Source organism: Desmodus rotundus, chromosome 9 (genome assembly GCF_022682495.2).
Source record: "Desmodus rotundus isolate HL8 chromosome 9, HLdesRot8A.1, whole genome shotgun sequence".
Lineage (NCBI taxonomy): Eukaryota > Metazoa > Chordata > Mammalia > Chiroptera > Phyllostomidae > Desmodus > Desmodus rotundus.
Window position 1 is genome coordinate 26,073,028 of NC_071395.1, and position 22,686 is coordinate 26,095,713.

The 22,686-nt window shown below is 41.6% G+C and overlaps 1 protein-coding gene across 4 annotated transcripts in view; it reads left to right on the forward strand.

The window, feature by feature from the left end:
- The first annotated feature begins 590 nt into the window (after window positions 1-590).
- GASK1B (golgi associated kinase 1B) overlaps window positions 591-22,686 on the forward strand; it is a 45,042-nt gene continuing 22,946 nt past the window's right edge. The window contains exons 1-3 of one of the 4 annotated variants that reach the window (XM_024568906.4): window positions 591-745; window positions 2,001-3,144; window positions 18,421-18,635. In XM_024568906.4, the coding sequence (XP_024424674.2) occupies window positions 2,235-3,144; window positions 18,421-18,635 (1,125 nt within the window). In that variant the 5' untranslated portion in view covers window positions 591-745; window positions 2,001-2,234. Of the gene's footprint in view, window positions 746-1,166; window positions 1,312-2,000; window positions 3,145-18,420; window positions 18,636-22,686 lie in introns of those variants that run through there. The other 3 variants (XM_045202675.3, XM_045202676.3, XM_045202674.3) reach the window with 3 other exon arrangements.

The window sequence follows — 22,686 nt, forward strand, 5'->3', positions numbered from 1 at the left end:
GTGCTAATGAAAGCGTGCTTTAAGAGTTTTGGAGCACAAAGAAAATTGCTTTGATGCTTGAATTCTTTGGAAGTTTATCCCAAATCAACAGGTACTTCTAGGCTCAGTCAGTATTGGAACTGCACCTTCCCTTTCCCCCAGGTGGCAGGACGTTTACGAAGGAAGAGAGGTCTGAGTTTTAAGAGTGCTAAAGTAACAGTTCTATTATGATTTTTGTCACTTTGTCACTTGGAAGTTTATTTCTTCCTTCTCTATAGATTACAACTCGTTAATCTCCTTTGCTTTGTAAAATGTATTTTTAGGATTGTATACCATACTCTGATCTCTTACACACACCCTGGTATCACAAACTTCTTTTCCAGGGAGGGAAAACAATACTATCCCCTTCCTGACTTCTGATTCTATTGGCCATGAAAGCCAAAAGAATGAGCCTTAGCGAGGCCCGGAGGTCATCCACCCCTGCCTTTGTGCCAGGACAAGCAAACTACCTAAGCCAATTACTAACCGGTTTTTTAAAAAACCTCCAATCAGAGAGAATCCATGACCCTTTTTTTTTTTTTTTGTGAACTGTTGCTCCATTCAACTTCACACTTCAAAAGTCTTTCCCTATCTGTGTGCACCCTTATCTCACTGTTCTATTTTTTCCCTCATTTGTGTTAACCCTTTCTCACCGTTTTTGAACCTCCAGGCCTCCTCAGAAGTGGTGGGAGACAAATGTTTTTCTGCAAACAGTCGAGACGGTAAGGTGAGTTGTAGTCCTAGGAACCCTGGTGCTTTAATCCCCAGCTAAGAGGGATGGCAGCGGGGTGGGGTGATAGCATTCCTCATTTTGTAAGGTATTTTTATTCTGCAGCTAAGGAAACACTTAATTCAACCCTGAGACTGACACTTTTGAGTCTGTTTCCAAACAGGACACTAGAGGGCACCCAGGGGTTAAAAATCAGTGGAAATTATTTGAATGAAAACTGCTCTCTACGGCATTTGCTTTTGCAGAATTTAAAATTAAAGTTTATTTCCTAAACAACTTAAAAAATATTTACCTGTCTGAAAATTGGGATTATAAGCAACCAGTTTGCAAGCAACTGGAATTGTTTTGTTTTGGGTTTTGGAGTTTGGTTTGTTTTTTTTTTTTTTGCTTTGTAATCAGTAGTTTTCAAAGGAGCTTTTAAAGCCGAGCTGAAATATTTGAAATGAGGAACACTCTTGACCATGAAATATGTTCTACTTACATGCCTCAGCCTTTAAAAGTTCTTTGCATTAGAGTCGGGGACTACATTGTTTCTGGAGCCAAGCATGGGGCCAGCTGTGTAAGTAAGGTTGCTTATGGTTTCTTCTTCTTTTTAATAATGTGAGAAAAAAACAGAGCAAGAGATCCTGTTATTTTCTTTCATCTGACTTTGGTGGAAAGAAAGGGAATAAAAAGCAGTCGGATATGTGTGTTGGGTTTCTGTGTGGGTGTGTGGCAATGAATGTAACTGCTTTTCAGTTATATGGGCATTTATGGCTTTTAATCATAATAACTATTAAAGTAATGGAACATTATGAAGAAAAATTGTAGTGTTAGATTAAGAGAATATATTTCTGAACTTGAATGCTAGTCATTTAGTTAACTAATTAGTGCAAAATTTAAAAAATAAATATGGAATAGCTGTAGATTTTTTAAAAAACATCTATTACTTCTTCTTAATTACTTCTGAATTTCAAAAAGGAAGAGACTGGATTTGTCAAATTTTAATGCTTTCCCTTCAGAATCAAATTAAATGACTCTATTTACAAGTTATACAATATTCTTGGATTTTTGTGGCTTGTTCTCACTAGTTTATGCTGACTATCAATTTATACATCTATCTTGTTTCTGGTTTTTACACTTCATTAAAAAAAAAAAAAATTTGGTGGTGATATTCATGAAAGGAAAGAGTCCCTTTTCCCTTTACTCTTGTAGAGGAACCTAACTAGCCTGAGACTGTGACTCAGTTATCGCTGTTTCCATTCATTCCCAGGAACGAGCCGCACTGCTCCTTGGGGAGGCTGATAGGAGTTTAAAAGGTTGGCTGCGGCGGGTGTCACAGACATTCCCAACCCCACCACCAGCCCTTCACTTCCATCTCCGTCCACTGTAAACCGCTCAGACACCTACTCAAAGGCGACAGCTGAATTCAGGAAACCATGCATCATGTCACCAGGAGACAACTGCAGACTTTAAACTCCGTTCAACATGTGGATGCGGCAGAGAAATGACCTGTCCAGACAAGCCAGGGCAGCTCATAAACTGGTTCATCTGCTCTCTCTGCGTCCCGCGGGTGTGTAAACTCTGGAGCAGCCGGCGTCCAAGGACCCGGAGGAACCTTCTGCTGGGCACAGCCTGCGCCATCTACCTGGGCTTCCTAGTGAGCCAGGTGGGGCGCGCATCGCTCCAGCACAGACCCGCAGCGGAAAAGGGGCCCCACCAGAGCCGAGACACCGCCGAGGCCCCCTTCCCTGAGATACCCTTGGATGGTACCCTGGCCCCTCCAGAGTCCCAGGACAACGGATCCACCCTGCAGCCCAATGTGGTGTACATTACCCTACGCTCCAGGAGAAGCAAGCCCGCCAATATCCGCGGCACAGTGAAACCGAAGCGCAGGAAGAAGTATGCAGTGGTATCTCCACCCCCGGGACAGGAGGCTTTGGTGGGACCATCCCTTCACCCGCAGGAAGCTGCAAGGGCAGCTGATGCTGACGTGCCCGGGTACTTCCAGAGAGGAAATCTGGGCAAGGTTGGGGAAAAACACTGGAGATTGATACGGGGTCCGGGAGTGAGAATTGAGGGTTCAGATTTACAGCTGCCTAAGGCCAGGGAGAGCAACATCAGGATCTACAGCGAGAGCGCCCCCTCGTGGCTGAGCAAAGAAGACATCCAGAGAATGCGACTGTTGGCTGATGGTGCTGTGGCGGGCTTCCAGCCAGTGTCCTCAAACAGCCAAGTGCGCTTGCTGGTGTTCGAGGGGAGTGCCCCTGGCTCTGTGCCTGGCTGCGGCCCTAGCCCCTGCGGGCTGGTCAAGCAGCCTTTGGACATGAGTGAGGTGTTTGCCTTCCACCTGGACAGGATCCTGGGGCTCAACAGGACCCTCCCTTCTGTGAGCAGGAAATCAGAGTTCATCCAAGGTAACAGCTTCAACATGTTTCGGTCTTTGCAGCTGTTGGGGTTTGGGCTTGATTTTCTCTCTTCTCTCACTTTTTCTAAACGATTTTCTCCTCCCACGTTTCACATTTGGACAGCAGCAGCAGCGTCTCTTTCCATATGCTTGGCATTCTTTGTTTTCCCAGCTTTGGGAGGATAGGAGAGTTTCAGGGAAATGCTGTACTCAAAATGCCTACAGTGAATCAACTTTGCTCCCCATTTCTCTTACTGCACTTCCCAGCGGCTTATTAAATCTAATTAAGGCCAATGGCAATTTGCATGATGAGGAAAGGAAGCCAGGGTGGAGGCAAAGATCTTGTTGACAGACATATTATTAGGCAGGTCATTATGGAAGTAAGCAAAATTTTGTTTGTTTGTTTCCCAAAGTAAAGGGGAAGTGGGTTATCTCTCTTCAGCAGATGGAATCTTTTAAAGAAGCCAGACCACATTAGATTCAAATTCTTGATTTTTCACAATGGATTTAACCCCTTTATATAACAAAGAAAATGAGACAAAAATTAGGTTATTTGCTCAGTATATCTGCTGACTAGCCATATAGTTTTTTTAAGTCCATGGCAGTGGTTTATTGAGCCTGATTTCCAAGAATCTCTCAGGCAACAGACATTTTGGCAGGTTCTGAGTATGTAGCCAGTCACTTCCGTTGCAGGCAAAGGCCTGGCCTGTGGCTGTGCGTTTGCCATTTAATACATATTCTCCGAGTCTGGAGGCTCTTCCCAAAGGTTTGAATGCAAATTAGAGTGAGTCAGTGGCTTGGGTTTAAAAGCAGACGACTCTCAGAAGTTGCCACTGTGAATCCATGGTGGCTTAAAAGGCTAAAAAGGGCTCCAAAGAGGTTATAAATGCACAGGTTTTTCCTTATTCCCTGTCACCATGAAATTTAGTAGTTTAGTGAGATTCCCATGGAGTCTAGACTGCAATGGATTAAGACTCTTGGCAGTGGCTGAGAACCAAACTGGATTTCCAATGGCTTTAGGATTATAATTTAATTTTAGAATTGGTACTTCTTGCAATACCAGTGATTTACTTACATAGATTTGGCAGTTCTTATTTACCCTGGTTCATGTCTAAGTGCTTCAGATGCATAGGTTATGTTTTAATGTCTCGAGTTCACAAAATAGTCCATCATGATTATGCAAATGCGAGAGAGCCTCTCACACTTTCAGTCAAATGTTGGTAAAAGCTAAAGCTGATTTTTATGGGGTGTTCCCTGTTTGCTAAGCACTATACTAACTGCCTGATACAGTTCATACATGCATTGATTCCTATGGTTCTCACCCACAGCAATGCAATGAGGTGGGCTCTGTTACTATTTCCATTTAGTAAATGAGAACATTGAGGCTTATTTAGGCAAAGTAATTGACTCCCACAGCTAATGTTAATGACTAAGCTAGGTTCCGAGCCTAGGCCCAGCAAACTTTAAAACATAAGCTCTTAATCATTGGGCTTAGGTGACTATTACTTATTTTTCGACCTGGAACACCCTGGAGTAAGAGAAGGTGTGGGTGGGCACTGAGACAACAGGCATGCGATGAGGCTGTCCTGGGCAAAGCAGGGCATACGGTCATCCTTGTGATGTTATACTGCCCTTCCTTTTTCTGTCACCACAGGATGGTGAGAATATATTCGGAAGCACAGTACCCTGATATGTCCTTTAGCTTCCCTGGGGTGCTCCCAATGGGAGTTGGGAGAATAAAGTAGTGGGTAGGAACTGGGGCTTTGGGACTGGCCTGCTTGCCTTTGAATTCACCAGCCATGCATCCTGGAAATGTTATAGTATCTCTGGATGACTAGTTTCCTCAGCTGTAAATGACAACAAATACCTACCTCAGGAGGTTATTGTTAGTGAATACATGGAAAACACGTCGAACCAGTGCTTGTTATACAGCAAAGTTTCAATAAATATTGGCTCTTTATGTCACTACATCAAGCTCACTGAGTTACTCACATCGCCTCCGACCCTTACATACCTCCTCTCTATGTGACAGACTAGGACCAAAACACAGGTCTCCTGATGGCTTAGTTAAACTTTTTGATACCAGGATTCCACTTACATTATTTAATTCTCTGCTCAGAACATCCAGCATCTTTAGGAATAAAGAATCAGTTGCATTTACTTTGAAGGAAGGGTTTGTATCCCAATATAGCCTAGTCCTCCCTCCTTTCGGAAGTAAGTGATGATGGAAAGAAACCAACATGTTTGTATTGACATGACTCAATGTGATGAATTAAATATCTAAGTTTATATCTCAAACAGTACCAGAATTTTTTTTGTTTCTTTCATAACTTTTCTGATTTAGTTAGAGTTATAAAATCAGGTCAATTTTCTCTACAGCCTATGACATGATTTGAATATGGTTATGAGCACTCTGCACAACATAATCCACTTATGTAGACTGTTATACTGTTGTAAGGTATATAATTACATCATTCTGGTCATAGTGGGAGATACATAGATAGCCTTAGGGTCTTGTTATCTTTCTCCATCCACCTATTTCTAGTCTTTTCCTGACTTGTGTCTTTTTTCTCTTGATTTCCACAGAAGAGTGTACCGTATATTGCCATGTATAACATGCACTTCTTTGTCCAAATTTTTGAGGGAAAAATAAGGATGTGCATAATAGATGGGTAGTACCCAAAATACCTTGTATCTGTTCTTGTGTTTTGTAATTATTTGTTACATAAAATTTCTTGTACCATAACATGTTCAAAAATAAATGCTAAAATTCTTTTATAATATAAAAAAACAAGTTTCTAAATATAAATAAATAAAAATTGAATTAAAAAATGAAAATGAAAGATTTTTTTTTCCTGAAAGTTTGGGCCAAAAATGGGGGTATGCATCACACACCAGAGTGCATTATACATGGCAAAATACAGTATTCTTCTTTTAGGGTCTTCCTATTTTTCTCTTGGTCCAAGCTTTGCTTTATTTTACCCTCCCTGTCCACCTAAGGAGGGAATAGTTTTTATCTAATTACCCAGCACTTATTTCTGGCTCATCCAATATCATCGCTTTCTATTATAATTCTTGTCTACTAGTCTGTTCCTTCCCACTAGCCTCTAGGTTTGTGAAGGCAGAGATAGCTCCTATCTTGTTTGTTATTGCATTTATAGATCCTAGTGGAGAGTCTGGCATATAGTAAGTGCTCAGTAAATGTTTCTGAATAATTCAGGAATGCATTCTTGTCCTGTTTCACTGGCTCAAAACAGTGAATCTATATTTATCTTCAGCTTCCACTACTCAGGACAAGTGCTACTGATTTTGGTCCTAAATCCAGACCAGGATGTCTCCTGGAGGATCTCGTTAAGAGGTCATTGTAGAGGTAATGAAAAAGGTCTTTGGCATCCTCTGTGTAAGTCAAATAATGAAGCTTATAGAGCTTTTTCTTATAAAGCCCAGCAACATGGTCTGCTGGCCTCACACTGATGTAATTTGATAAAGAGTTTTCCACAGTAGAAACAAAAGATTTAGTTTAGGTATATATTTCTCTGATGATCTTTTAATCTTTTCATTATCTAGGAGATTGGGTAGCTAGCAAATCCTGTAAGTTATCTTCTCTCAATGTGGTTTCTGTTCTCTGACTATTGATTAACCCTTACGGAAATAAAGTCCTACCTAGTATCAAGAACAGAACTAGTCTGTATTGTTAGTTGAACATAGATGTTCGGCTTATCTCAGCTAACCTTTCCAAGAAACCTATGCAGTAGACATTTTTTTCTGTTACCTCACTTTTGAGACGAAGGAAAAGGAATAAGAAGACAGCTGAAATTCAAACCCTTGTTTTATAACTTCCAAGTCTTTCTTGTTTTCACCAATGTTCTTCCCTCGACAAATTATTTAAGGGGCCTTAAGGTACGTCTTCTTTCTCCATCACCACAACCTATTAGTATATCTAGTTATTTAATAGAACTAGAAATGGATGATTTACTCACTGGTACACAGATACAGGCTGCTATGGAAACCTCTTTTTTTTTTTTTCCTGAAGGAAACAACAATCTTGATCATAGCAAGAGTAATATTGATGTTACTGTATATCAGGCACTGTTTTAAGTACCGTGCATACTTATCTCATAAAAACTTCACGAGGCGGGTACACTGTGAGAGACACTTTGTGGGTGTGGAAATAGAGGCCCAGAGTAATTAAGTAAATACCTTGCTCGAAGTCATATACATTGTCTAGATGTAAAATGGGTATATATAGTGACAAGCAAAAGGAGATGTAAGAGAATCAAATACTATGAATGATTTCCTTGCCCCCAGCCTCTCAGATGAAGCTTTCTGTTGATTCAGTCCAGAGACAAAGAGCCCCAGTTATAAAGTTTATCTTCAGGTGGCTTTTGTTTGTTTGTTTGTTTTTTACTTAGTAAAATTGGCATGGGCTATCCAATCAGCACAGAGTCATAAGTGCAGGTTAGTCTGAGATAGGTTCTTGATTGTATAACAATGAATTCTAGTTGATTCTTCTTGAATATATGTGAATTTAGTGGAGTTATTAGCTTTGTATTGTTTACCAGACCATTTTCTGACAGGTGTTAGTTACCCCAAAGATAACCCAGAAAATGAGAAGGCGGGCTTGGGGGAGGGCAAGGTTATAATTACGTAGGATGCCTGCAGTGTACGGTACTCCAAAATCTAGCAATTATCCTTGGAGCCGAGTCTCATCCTATGCATGTCTTTGCAGGAAATGCAAATGTATTTTGAAATATAGCATCCAAGCGCTTTAAAAAACCATACTTGCAATAATTAAATCTTCAATTATGACTTTATAAAGTCTCCAGGGCCTATACTACATTTGTGTTTTTGTCTACTAAACCCTTAACACTCCTACACAACAGATAGCATTGATGCTATAAATACGGGAATCCTGAGACTCAGCACGGGTATGAAATTTGCCTAAGGACGCATAGCTAGTGAGTAGTGGAACTAGGATTTGTACCCACTTCTGTGTGGTACTAAATCCTCCTCATGTTGCTTTACTCCACCCACCCACTCTACCTTTCAAATATAACGATATAATTATGGGGCAGTGACAAAAATGTGCAAAGGTAAGCATGGCGATTTCTGATTTCCCACCATGCCAACATTTCTATTGAATTTTCTTTTTTCAGTCAAACAGTTTAACATTGATAATATTGCTGTGAGATTTTTATTTTTGTTTTTTGTTTTTAATGCAAGCCAGTGATTACAAGATTTTCTTGTTTTAACAAAAACAATTACATGGGTGCTAATGTAACTGAACATATTAGCATGTTTTCTGCCAAACCATCCTTGAAAAGTCATAAATCATTCCAAAGGTCACGAGATGCTGTGTGGTGCTGGTATATTGAGATAATTACTTTAACAAAATATTTTAAAACATTTGTCTAAAACAAGACAAAATGGACTATGTCCATGTCAAAGTCAAGAGCATAGGAAAATCCAGCACTGCTCTGTGATCTTCGATTTAGCAGCTTCGCCAAAGCTGTCCCTAGCAGCCTGCACAGTAATGGGAACAAATCCCAAGGGATACCACTTTGGTAGCATTTAAGCATTGTACTATTTTTCATGCCCCCCATAGAAGATGCATTAGGTGTGTTTTATTTTTAGGATGCTGCTTTATTGCCACAGAGCTGTCGTACTGAATTAAGGCAGCCTCGTTCCAGGAATTCTGTATGTCAAGGCTGCTTAGATGACAAAGTGCAGGCATCCCACTAACTTCCATGGAAATTCATTGTAGATCCCAAGTTGCTCACTATTTTCCAACTTGTATTGCCTCCTCTTATTATAAAGCGGGAGAAATACATGGTCCCTTCCACTCTGGAGCAGCTCTGTGAGTTGCTGGCGCTGGTGCAGTTTCCCAGAGCAGAGGGATGGCAGCTGTGTGTTTTATGTTGTTTCCGGCTCCCGGGTGAGGAGGACAGGGGCATTTTGCAAGGAGTTATGAGAATAACCCAGGTGCCCTCACCACTTGGAAACACACACAGACTTCGAAATCCTGGAAATCTTAGACACATGTGCAAACTTTCTTACAATGTTTATTTGGGAGCACAGGAATCATGTTTTATTTTTTTTAAATCGGGATTGAAAACACATTGCATTCTTTAATCAGAAAGCCTTAAGGGCATTTCTTTAGCCATTAAACTGAGCTGGTCAGCTCAACGCTTTCATTCCTCAGCAAACAGAAGTGTTCTGAGCCTCTGCTCCCGGCAGCTCCGCGCCAGCGTCTCCTCGTTAGCTCATCACACACCTTCACAGACAGAGTAGGGCAACCTGGCAACTCTCTGTTGTGTGCCTGCCACTTGTGCCCTGACCTCACCCATGGCTGGCACCGAGCGACGATGAATGGTTTGAAGGAGCTCTCAGCATAGAGGGTGCATGGGCCTCGGCTACATGCGAGTTGTTCCCTTCATGTTTACTTGAACTATAGTGTCACCTTTATCTTCTTTCCTTTTAAGAAATATTTATTGAGCACTTGCTATGGACCAGCCACGGTGGGGGGGGAGGGGGACAGTCAAGAATCCCTGCCCCCATGGAGTTGACACTGGCTGGTCATGTGAGAGTTCAGTGGCCTGGAGGGAATCTTCTTTTTGCCACTGATTTCAGGATTCATTCACCACCAGGCTGATCTCAAGGTCATGACCTTTCCGTTGGAACTGAATCTGTAGCTGTCTCGGTCCCTAAGGACACTACCAGAGTGGGAGGACTAGGCAGGCCCCGGGCTCTCTCACACCTCAGTTCGTGGACAAATGCTGGCGTCTCAGTGTAGTTCAGTTGTAATCGATAACATTTACTTCGCATATGTGAGGCAGTGCTGTAGGCGTGGAGAAGCAGCTGTGCAGTCTTGAATTCAAATAGCTTTGTAGTTAAGAGCGGGGACAGGTGTATTAGTTTGCTAGGGCTGCCGTCAGAAATACCACAGACTGCATAGCTTAAACAACAGAAATTTATTTTCTCACAGTTCTGGAGGCCAGAAGTTCAAGATCAAGGTGTCGGTATGTTTGATGTCTCCTGAGACCTCTCTTCTTGGCTTACAGGTGGCCACCTTGTTGCCATGCCCTCCCGTGGCTTGTCCTCTGTCTGTGTGATCTCACCTCCTCTTCTTACAAGGACAGCAGTCAGATTGGGCTAGGGCCCTCCACACGGCTTCATTTACAGTGACTTCTTCACAGGGCCTATTTCCAAATACAGGCTCATTCTGAGGTACTGCGGGCTAGAGCTTCAACATGTGAATTTTGAGGGGACACGATTCAGCCCATAACTGGCACTGTAGACTCCTCGAGTTTGAATCTTGGCGTCACTACTCAATAGCTGTGTGATCTAGGACACTTAATCTCTTTGTACCGTATTTCTTCGTTAGTAAATAGGGATGATGAAAATAAAAATAATGATGATGGTAATTATGCTTATAGAGGTGTTACGAAAATTGTGTTGACATAAAATACTTAGAACCATATCTAACACGTAGTAACAATCAGTAAATGTTACCTTTTATTTTCATCCAGTTTCTAAGCTGATTCAGCTCTTTGTGATGTCTCCTTAGATTTTCTTAGTTTGTTTATCTAGATTGATGTTTACTTGAACTAAGTAAAAAGCACCTAAAATTGTCAATTAAAGAAAGTGCTTGGAATTGAAAGTAGATAATGCCAGTATCTCATTTGTGGAGGGCCAGGCACTCTATGTTCATTATCTCACTACATTTTACCACGGCCCCATACATCAGATAGTCTTGGATGGATTTTTCTGTGGGGGGAAATGAGGCTCAGAGGAGAACACACGTCCTCTGACGGCCCACAGGTTGTGTGCAGTGGGGCCAGGATGTAGATATCGGTCAGAAGGACCCCATATCCGTGTTCCTCATCACTCGTGTGCACTGTCTTCCATCGGCCCTTCACGTGGAGTGTTTGCCTCCAATGGCTGGGGCCTGGGGCTTTCCCAGTTCATCCCATATCCAGATTGCAACCCGCTTTCCCCCTGCCTTTTGGTCTTAGTTTTGAATGCAGCCATGATGCTTACCTGTTTCCCTTCTCATGATAGAGATTTGGTGTCAGGAGAAGAGAGGCCGTGGTGTTCCCACCACCCCTGTTTTCACTGTGCCAGGGTCCCATAGAGCTATGGAGATTTGGATGAGGACAACTGAGCACACGCTGGGTAGAGGGAGGGCATGGAAACCTCTGCACATCCCACCTCTCTTTCTCACGCTGCTCTCTAATCCTTCCCAATTCACTGACAGTAAGGACAGGGAGATCACTGCTTACTAGGATGTCACACCAACCAAACTGTTACTCAGAGCGCATTGACTGTTCCTTAGAACCGAAGGGTTGTAGATGAAAATCGGGGGATTCTGAAAAATTCATTCATTCATTAATCACAACTTTGCATGCTTGCTTTGGCTTAGACACTATGTCAGGAGTTGGAGATCCACGGATGATTTGAAAATGGTCCCTGTTTTCTTCAAGCTCTCAGCTTGGAGGGCAGGAGACAGCTAAGCAAACCCATCATGCAAGAAGGGAATGATAAGGACCTCTGTGGAGATATTTTTAGGAGAACTGCTCCCTGAGTGTGTGTGTGTGTGTGTGTGTGTGTGTATAAGAGGGTAGGTGGGGGGACTGTAAAAACTTTTAGGAGAGGTAATGTCAGAACTGGTTCTTAAAAGTCACTGTGGGTGGAGTGACGTGGAGTAGGTGTAGGAAGGGTAAAAAAATGGATGTGTAAGAAATCTGTGAAGGCAGAGTGTGCTTAGGAAAATGCAGATAGTTCTGTAAAAACGAGATGAGGGTTGAGGGGGTTGTGGGTGAGGCTGAGGTAAGATATAGTTTGGAGAGTGGGTGGGTTTTATGTCACGTAAGGACATAGATACTCCCTTGCTGAAAATGGGGAATTATCTAAGCGTTTTTAAGAAGAGTAGTGATGTGATGAGCTTTGCACTGTGTGAAGGTCACTCTGGTCAGGAATTCATGGTTCCTTTATCTACATTAATAAGCAATGAATTGCCCTGGACTGGGCCACCCTGATGTGACCAGGACTTCGTTTGCAAAATGTGACTATGGAGCCTGGTGCAATGACTGCATCGTCACCACCCTTTGAATTCAAGTTTGATTCCTGTTTTTTTTTTTTTTTTTTTTTTTTTTTAATGGAATATTGAGATAGGAAGCGTCTGGGAGTTTCCATTTACACAGTTGAAATCCAGGGCAGACCTAGAAAGCGGAAGTTGCTGTAGTTAGTCCAAAGTTCAGAACAAAGAAGGACACTTTTTAAATTAGAATTGATGATTTAGATTGTTTAGGTAGTTTGTGATGAAGGAAGTCACAAGACATTCTCCTTGCCTGCTTCCTCAGCTCCACGCTTAGCAAGCTCCTGAGGAAGTATGGAGATTATTTTAAGTCAGCTCAACCTAGAGAAAACAAACTTTGAAGTGAAAAACTATTAGATAAGTAAATGTGGTTATTTTTGTTTGTTTGTTTGAACAAGGTATTCTAAATCACCCAGAAATGTGTTTCTAAGACAAGTCCCCATATCCAAAACTTGGCTGGCTGCACAGAATCTATACATGTAAAATCTGTGGAATTCCACCTTTTAACCATGTATCCCCTTTTTAAGGGATAAAATCTGGGCATAGGTTTGGCTCTTTTTCACATTTGACAGTGCTCCACTTTAAGTATTTCATTGGGTTGTCACGCAGCCCTGCCAGACTGGTTTGGCAGGTATTCCTTGTACCTGCGGGAACCCCGAGCCTGGGTCAGGGTGGCTGAAGGACTTGGTTCAAGTCCTGGGGAGACCAGCGATGGAGTCAAGAATAGAATCAACATTATGACTTTTTTTTTCCCTACCCCATACTCTCAGCTCCTTTTTAGCAAAGATCCTCCTTATTAACTGTGGCATTTCACCACTTAGCTATTCAGGGGCATTGCATTTCTCCATCTCTTGGCTTTACACGGAGAGCTCAGTTTTTATTTTAGTCCTTCACCTGCTCCCATCAAAACACTCATTAAAAGGCAAACAGTTCATTCAACCATCTTTACGTACATGCGCTTGTCTGTTTCAACTGCACTGGAAGCTCTCGAAGAACTGGGCTTCCATTTTCAGTGTGCCTCACTCTGAATTCTTTTTATCTGGAACACAGGAATCAACAGGCCCATTTGAGGACAGTCAAGGGACAATTGTATATACTTTTTATAAAAAAATTAAAATAAGTGTGTTAACAATACTTAAAACCCCAACTAGGAGTAAAATTTCACCTAATCCTTCACACTTTCTCCGCCCTCCAGGCTGTTACAGAATCTTGCATTCCTATTTTCCCAGGGCTCACATTGATGAATTTGTTCACATTCAACAGCTTCACGCCAAGAGATCTGACCTTCTTATTCACTTCAGTCTAATACTTATTGCCAGAACCCTACTGCCAAAAAATAGAGCAGATAGTACTTAAGGGATCACTAACAGCTAGACGCCTGCTATGCTGTCATTGGAGTTTCCTCAACATCAGCAGTTGCCTGTATCAGTCAGAGACCTGCAGCATTGAGGTTTTCCTGCAATGCGCTGGACAGTGGCAGTGGAACCCGATGAATCCGTTCCTTAGAACAAAGACAAGCCTCACATTAAAGTGGCCCTTGCTTCCTGTGGTGGCTTTTGTAGAGTTGTTTTTAACGAAGGGATGCGAGCTGGACTGGCGCTTTTCCTTTTTTGCCTTGTTCACAAGGAGTCCTGGAACTTGGCCCACGTGACAGGAAAGAGTTTTGATTTCAGTGCTCAGGCCATTTTTGCTTAGTTTTGCTCAGTGACAAATACAAACTGACATGCGCATGTCATTCCAACATGTTCAGCATCCACTTACAGTTTGACAAAACCTGTCAGCTGGTGTTCAAAGTGAAGGGCATTTCATAAAACCAGGCAAAGGAGTTCATCATTCTCAGCGAATTTTCACGTTTATCTTCTCAAAAGGATGTCTTTTTTTTTTGTGATTTTGAATAAAAAACGGCTTGGTAGAACTTTGGAATTCAGGGAAAATATTGAGATTTGGGGTAAAAAATTTGACTGGCAAGTCTCATTTTAAAAGACAGCTGGATCACCTTTAATTCACTTGAACACCCATGTAGCTTTTAAAACCTGCTTTCTCTCCACTCTGACAGTTAGAATTTTACCTCTTCACTGTTAAGGTTTCTCTAGAGAGGACATTACTGCATCATTTTGACAAACCTGGATGTGAGGAGATGAATGCACCTCATCTCTGAAAGATTTCAGGGTAAGTTCCTTTAATCTGTTTCCAGTTTTCAGAGGCTATTTTTCTGTCATCCCTTCAGATCTGTCAAAGTTCAGTTAATTCTTTTAACAGCCATCTTTTATGAAAAGTGGAATTCTTACAGTAGTCTGTTATCTGTTAGGTAGCTGACGTGACTGAGAAAGGACCCGGAGCCAGAAAAGTCCAATTAAGGGCTTTTATTCAAGGTGAGGGGGGACAACTGCTATCAGGCGAGCCAGGTCCAAACCGGCCGCAGCCCCAGGGAAAGGGTGGAAGGGCTTTTAAGGTGTGCAGCAGAATGAGTCCCCCACGGATCTGCTCCAGGTGTCCTGGGTATCCGGTCAGGGAGGGCTGATTCTGTAGCAAGCTGGAAGGAGAGGGGAGGGGGCAATGAGGATTCTACCGGTTTCCAGCAGGATGCCTCAGCTGCTTCTGATATGGGGAATCTCACGGTCAGGTATGTAGCTGGTGACCTATACCTTTTTTGTTCCAGCGTAGGTGGTGGGTTAGGTCCAAGGCCCAGTACATTCTAACAAGTACTCCCAGCTCTGAGGTCTGGAGCCATCCTGACCACTGTTAGGATCTCAAGGGCCATATGTGTGGATACAGAGTAAGCTGACCGGAGCATCAAAAGGCCCCAGAGCCCCCTGCCCTGGAGGCTCAGTGTGAAAATCGCTGCTCCCCCTGCCTTTCCCTCACTTTCTGTAAATCCCCTTTTGCTGAGGTCCACTGATTCCAGCAGGGAGGATGGAATGTCTTTATGTGAGAGCTTCAAAATATTTTGCTAAGGGAACATGAATGGATATAGAGAAAAATAGAATATTAATTGAAAGTCAATTATTCCTATCAGCCGAAAGTGCCCTTTGGCAGTTGGAGAACTTTTTAAGCAATAGTATAGAAAATGTACCATTCAAAAAGTCGGTGATCTGAAGTACAGAAGTGGTCAATGAAATACCGTGTCCTCGTGGATGAGATCAGGGGTGGACGCACTGCAGTCTGCAGGACAAAGAGGGCCGCTGCCTGTTTTTGTGCGGCCTGTAAGCTACTTACGGTTTCTAAGATTTTAAATGGTTGAAAAAAAAAAGAATAATACTACTATGACACTTGAAATAAAGTTTATTGGAGCACAGTCAAGGCCATTTACTGATGCAGTGTCTTTGCTTTCATGCTACAACCATTGAGCACCTGTGTAGTTGAATAGCCTCAGTGGAGACTGTTCAAAGTGTGGCCCTCGAAGACTCAGATATTTCCTGTCTGCCCTTAACCAAGTTTGCTTGACCACTGGACTAGATTACCGTGTCATAGTTAAAGTGACTCTATTTAAAAACATTTCACTGTAAGAGAAATGCTTATGATGTAATAGTTAGTGAAATAATTATAACAAACTGTATATAAAAGATGATCCCAAATAGTTTATGTTCTTGGCATAATTTTTGCCTCTTTCCCCTGGTGGAAATGTAAGCTTTATGAAAGGGAAAAAAAAAGCATTAATTAATTGAAGTCTAGAATAGTGCTTGGTACATAATAGATGCTCAATAAACAAATAAAGGCTAGTTGAAGACTAGAAACTATGTAATTGTACAATGTGTATGTGTATAATAATAACTATAGTAAAACCTTCCTGGGATATGCATGTATGTCAGGTACCAGGCTGAGAATTTTGAGTGTGTGAACCCTTTTATCTTGAGAAAGTCCTTTTGGAGGGTACACTCATCACCCTCATTTTGTAGAAGAAAAGAGCAAGGAGAGGTTGTAAATTTGTCTAATGTTATAAAGCTAAGAAGTAATGTGACCACAATTGAAAGGTCTGTTGGATTCCAGAGTCTGAGCTATAACCATCACCTATACTCCTTAAATTTCTAAAAACAAAAGTTTAACTTTCTCACCTGTCTTTCAGGTGAGAAAGAAAGCAATGGGAAAATACCAGAGGAAAATACCCAAATACCAGAACAATTAACTGGGATAGGAGATTATAGTGTTTTTGTTTTCTTAGCTACACACTTTAATGTGTTTCCGCAATTTTTGAAATGAGTAGGTTTACTTTTAATCACTTTTAAAATAAGAAACAAATGTTTCCAAAGGAAAGGAAAGACAGCTCAGAGGGTTGTTAATTAACCATTTCAATTGCTTATGTAGATCATTTCCTTGTTTCTATGAGGGTCTTACGGGAATTGCCAGGGAGGCTGTGCTGGCCTGTCTCTTGGGTTGATTTATGGTGCTAACCTTCGGTGTCAGGTTTCAACTCCCTTTGACTACATCCTAGCACAGGGAATGCAGTGCTGTCTGTAACTTGGGTCCAGAGACACTGACAGATAGCGCTTCTTGGTGTTTATCTTCAGAAGTCTGAAGTACCCATGTCTTTGAAAGCTGTGTTTTCTCTTCTGCTCATACTCGGTTACACTGGTCTATGTATATCTCCTGCTGCTTAATGGGCTGTTTTTGCCTTGAATATATTATTATTAATTTTATTTTTAAAATTGGCATAATATTTGGAGTACCCTCATTTAAAATTATATTTACATCTAAGAAGATAATTGGATTCCAGTAGTCCCAAATCATTCAACAAAATAACATTTAAAAAAAAAGAAAGAGTGTGACAATGTTAAAAATGAAGATAACTCTGTTTCTTTATTTATGGTTCATATTTTTTGTTTTTTTTGTTTTTTTCTCTGTTTTTCTTTTAATTATATGGCCATGACTGTGGCATATTCTCCACAATCTAAAGGGCTTTTCACATACCCTGGCCTAAATTTCAAGGCTAAGAGGAGAAAGATTTTATTTATTTTTTGAACAAAAATGGAATACAGGTGGTTAGAATGATTAAGTGAAGGCTGTTAAAATCACTGAGGTCACTGTAACACCAAGTTCAAGAGTGGTTAGATAAGAACTCTGCAAGAAGGCAGGCAAGCAAGGTGGTAAAATGAAAGCCTTGAACAAAATGGAAAAGTTATATTACGACAACCTCTTAAGTTATTTCAAAGGGCTTTTAAAAATTCCCGTGTTGTGTCTAGACATTCCACGCATAATTTCAGAGGCTTCTGTTGTCCAGGCCCGCTGAGAATGAGTTGAGTGGGCCTTTTCAGATCTTTGTGACTTCGTTGTTGGTTTGTTTTTTCCCGAAGAGCGTCATTCTCATTTTTTAGTTATAAGCAAACCTGTTCAGTGTCCTTGCTTGGTGACTTTATTTGGTAGAAATGGGAGCGTGGCAGTGATGCTACTGGTTTTAAGCTTGAAGTGTCATTCAGTGGACCCCCGTCGGGGTCTTCTCTGTTTACTGTGACTTCAGTCAGGCTTATCCTTTTTGGGCAGCGCAGCAGTGAAATTTCTAAATGATCAAGGGTGCGACAAAAACAATTCGGGTGACAGATATTTTGAAAAATCATCTGTACACTTGCAGCTGAAGAAATGGCATTTGCTTAAATGCACTTCGTGAGAGTGTATGTCAGTACATGATCTAAGAGCACCGATGCTTCTATTGAAAAAGAAAAAAACACTCCTGCCTTTTTCCTTTGGAGATTATACTGACTGGTGTGAACCATACAATTTCACTGTTAAATTTGCGACTTCTAAAAATTCTTCATAATGTGGCTTCAGAAAATCAGACAGTTGTTATTACAAATAGAGAGCAGCTCCACTCAGACACTGAATAAATGATTATAAATGTCTGGAATCTTTCCTTTTTCGTGGTGGCTACTTTTAGATGTGGAATAAAACCACGTTAACCAGAGGACGTTGTTATTGGTGGTTAGTGGCCAACTGTTGCCACATCTATAAAGTATCCTGCTGAAAATATTTATTTCATTGTCTAACAATACCTTTCCGTTTTATAAGAGTTCTATCACAAAGCATCATTGAGGCATAAAATATTAAAGGCTCGGAAGACAACGGGATCATAAAGTGGCATCTAATCAAACTCTCACATTTGGCAGGTGAGAGAGAGAAGCTGTGAAAATGGGTGACTTCCCAAGGGTGCGCACTGAGCGATAGCAGGCTAAAAGTGCGTTTGTGTCTCCATTTCCCTAGACGGCCGCCCATGTCCTGTCACTTTCTGGGATTCATCTTTATCTCCAACAAGTAACGAGACCCACTCTTCTGTGAAGCTCACCTGGGGGTCTTACCAGAAGCTGCTGAAGCAGAAGTGCTGGCAGAACGGCCGAGTACCCAAACCTGGCTGGGGTTGTACCGCAGTGCACCACCAGGAGTGGTCCAAGGTGGCCCTCTTTGACTTCCTGTTGCAGGTAAGTTCATCAAGTCTAGTGAGTGGTCTTCTAAGACTAGCACTGAGTTATGTAAGTCTGACACTGAGGAATTTTCTGCACCTTGAATTTTAATGAAACCAGAGTTTAAGTTCTATAATGCTATGTTTGGTAAATATAGTACCACATTACACAGTTTTATGTCCTTTAGGACAGGGGTCTCTGACCTCTGGGCCCTGGACTGTACCCGTCTGGGTCTGTTAGGAATTGTGTTACGCAGCAGGAGGTGAGCTTGAACGTAATGTGCTTGAATCATCCCCAAACCGTTCCTCCCATCCCTCACCATCCCCGCCCCCCCCCCCCCAGGTCCATGGAAAAATTGTCTTCCATGAAACCGGTCTCTGGTGCCAAAAAGGTTGGGTACTGCTGCTTTAGGGAAATATTTAGAAATGTCTCTCAAATCTTGCATTAATTTCTTAAGAAGCAATTCTTCAGTATTTCAAATTTGCAATAGTTATATTCACCATAGATAAAATATATTGAGCTAACCCATGAATGATTTGTTTTTTTAATCCTCACTTGAGGACATGCTCATTGATTTTAGAGAGAAGGGAAGGGAGGGAGAAAAAGATCGATTTGGGAGAGAAACATTGACTAGCCACCACTCACACATGTCCTGATGGGGGAGAATCCACAACGCAGGCATCTGTCCTGACCCAAAATCAAACCTGTGACCTTTGGTTCATGGGAAGACGCTCCAGCCACCTGAGCCTCACCAGTCAGGGCGACCCGTCAACAGTTCCTCAAAGTAGATAGTCTTACCCCAATTGGAAAGTGAGTAAACTGAAGCTTGGTGAGGTTAAGTAACTAACTCAAGTTCTTAAAACTACTAAAAGCTGGAGCAGGGATCCCCTGGGATTTGTCAATGTATTAAAAGTTTGTCTTCTTTGTGGTTACTTGGCTGCATAGCTTACAGACGGCATATCCCTTGTTTTCTTTCCAGTAATTTTCTTTGCAAATATTTAATTAAGATTAGACATTAGAGAATAATAAGCGTTGACCATCTACATAATGGAGTGACTCAACATTTTATAGGTTTCTTGTAATGCTTACCTGCTTTTGATAGAGATCTCATGACTCTCTCTACCCCTCGTTCCAATTACTGCTTTTTTTCTTCCTCCATTAAAAAAAACTTGGCTTTATGTTGTTGTATTGTTAATTAGTATTTTGTGGAAATTTAGGACTGTCTTAGGACATTTGTGGAACCTCCTTTTTGTGTATGTGTGTGACATTTCAGGAAGGAACTAAAGAGGGACAAAAATGCAGGAAGAAAATGAATTTAGTGCAGAATCCCAGCCTAGGGATTAGAAACTTTCAAGGGGAGAATGATTTATACTGTCAGTGCTGCAGAGTCACCATCGGAACTGGGCTGGGGAGCATGGAATTTGGTTTGGTGGGGAGGCAGTCAAAAGTCACCAAATGCTGTTGAAGAGTCCAGCTGTGAGGCCCAGGCTGGTCTTAAATACCCTGTCCATTTTACAGGTAGGGAAGCTGAGGCATAAAGAGGTTATTATTAAGGACAGTGATAGGTCTGAGCTCTTACCCTTCTTGCAAGCCAGCAAGTTAGCCAGCCATGGGTTCATGGATGCTAGCAGAACAAAAGGCTCCCCAGTCAGACACAAATGACCTCAGTACTCATGGCATAGCAGGTGGCAAGAGCTTCACGGTCTTTTGCCTCTCAGGTCCCAGTGGGGTGGTACTGAATGGCCCTGGTGAGTGTCACCTGTGGTGGCGATGTGTCACCTGTGGTGGCGATGTGTCACTGCTCAGAACTCTAAGCTTAGGAAACTCCCAGTCTCATAAGAGGCTGCTAGCAAATCTGCTTAAAATTTGCCCCAGGAGGAGACAGTGTGTTTATTATCTCAGTTAGGAAACAAATCTGTCTTCCCTCCCAGAGGGAGACACTTTGTGTATCTTCCAAGGCTGACTGCTATACTGCCATAGTTGTACAGACACTGCGGAATAAAGGCTGATGGAAGAGGTACAGAAATGCCCGGAAGAACCGTCTCTCTACAGCTAACTAATTTGTTCAGTGTTATATAGCTCATAAGTTCCCAAAAAGAGATTTCAGCAAGTTTGACTAACTCCAGATTTCATATTTTTAACCATTATTGTGTAACAACTGCCAAGTTATTTTTCGGTTACTAAAAAAAAGTTGGTGTGATAAAAATGCATTAGCAATAAAATGGAGAATGAATGAAGATTTCTAGGGTTATGTACTCACTATGTGGCCAGAAGTTTGGGGAGTGGTCAGCATGGATGCTGAGGTTCCAAGGACGATGAATAATAGGAGGATGGAGAGGAAACCTATGACCCCGGTAGTGAAGTCTTGAGGTTTGTAGCTGATGAACCTAAGAGCTAACCTATATTGAATAAGAGGGCAAATCCTTTCAGATGCTTTGTCTAGTGATATTTGTTTTAATTCTGGAATCTTCAACTAAATCTCATCCTATCCTCTGTCTTCATCATTGAGGGAAGCTACAACTATCATTCAACCACTGAATGTGTGTTTACACAAATCTACTGTGCGTTACACTGCAGAAAACAACCACAGGGGTAACAAAGTAGTATAAGGTTGTATGCCCTTTGCCCCATCCCGAGTCTGACTTAAAAAAAATACATTTAGTTTGAAAAATGTAGTGTATAAAACAAAAAGATAGACTTAGGTAAGAATGACTGAGTGAAATAATCTAAGTTCTTATTGTTATGAGGTCAAGAGGGAGAGCACTTTGCCGTAAAATAGCTAGAGAAGGAGGAAGAGTTTGAGCAGGATTGTAGGTACCAAATGATAAAGAGCATAAGGCAAAACGTGAGGAGGAGCACGAATTGGCAGCATTCATATGATATTTGGGCATCCTAAATATACCACTCGTTTGGAGCAGAGCTATTTAGGGGAGGAGCGATGCATTCTGCCTGGAAGGGATATGACAGCACATGGAGGATGAGAGCTGTTTTCCTAAGACGTGTGTCCATTACCCTGACGGAGCAAGAACAGACTCCAGCTGAGCAAGTCTCCGCCTGAGTGCGTCGGCAGCCTTTGTCATCGTGTCCGTGGCCTGTGGTCTTGAGGACAAACGCGGGCACGTGAATTATTATTATAAATTTTCAACAGATAAATATTTCAAATCCTTAAACTAATATTATGATATTAACAATCTAACAATTATACTACCTTGCTATGTTCCTGGCACCGTCCCAAGAACTTGATACTAAGCACTAAACTATTATTTTATTTAATCTGCATGTCAACCTTATGAATAGACGTCATTGTTATTTCTATTTTAGATTTGAGGAAATCTAGGCAAAGAGAAATGGAATAACTTGGGCAGGGTCACATAGCTGATATGCAGTAGAACTTGGAGTCAAACTCGAGATCTGGCTTAAGAGACAAACTCCTGAACAATGCTCTTAGTTATTTTATGGAGGAGTGGTACCATCATCATCCAATTTTCCATGTCAGAAGTTTGGAAGTCACCTGGATACTTTGTGATACGTACCTGCACATCCCTAAAGTGATATCCTCGATATCACCCAAATCTACCTTTTAGGTATAACTTGAGTGCCTATCTTAGGTCAGGCCTTGTCATTTATTACCTGGATGACTCCCTCCAATCCTCTCACACTGTATGAGCCCAGATGACCTTTGCCTTCAGAGACTGGGCATCAGGCTGCTGCTACGTCTGCAGGGACTGAGTCTATTGGTGGGTCAGTTCTTTTTGTAGTCTACCCTCTTGTTCCTTCTGCCTGGGGCAGGTGGGGGGAGTTTTCTTGGTTTTGATGATCCATGAGGATGAGATCTCTGCAAGACTTTCCCAAACCTGTTCAAGTTATGATACTAAGAGTGGTGTTTTTAATTTTGACTCTGGTTAAGAAGCCCTGAATCTAGATATCAGAAATTAATTCGATTGTTAAAAGTTAATTTGCTTACTATTTACAAAAGTATATTGAATTATATGAGGATGGCATCTGTGAGAAGGGACTTACATTTTTTCATTTACCCAATATTTATTTACTTCCCACCGTGCAATGGACA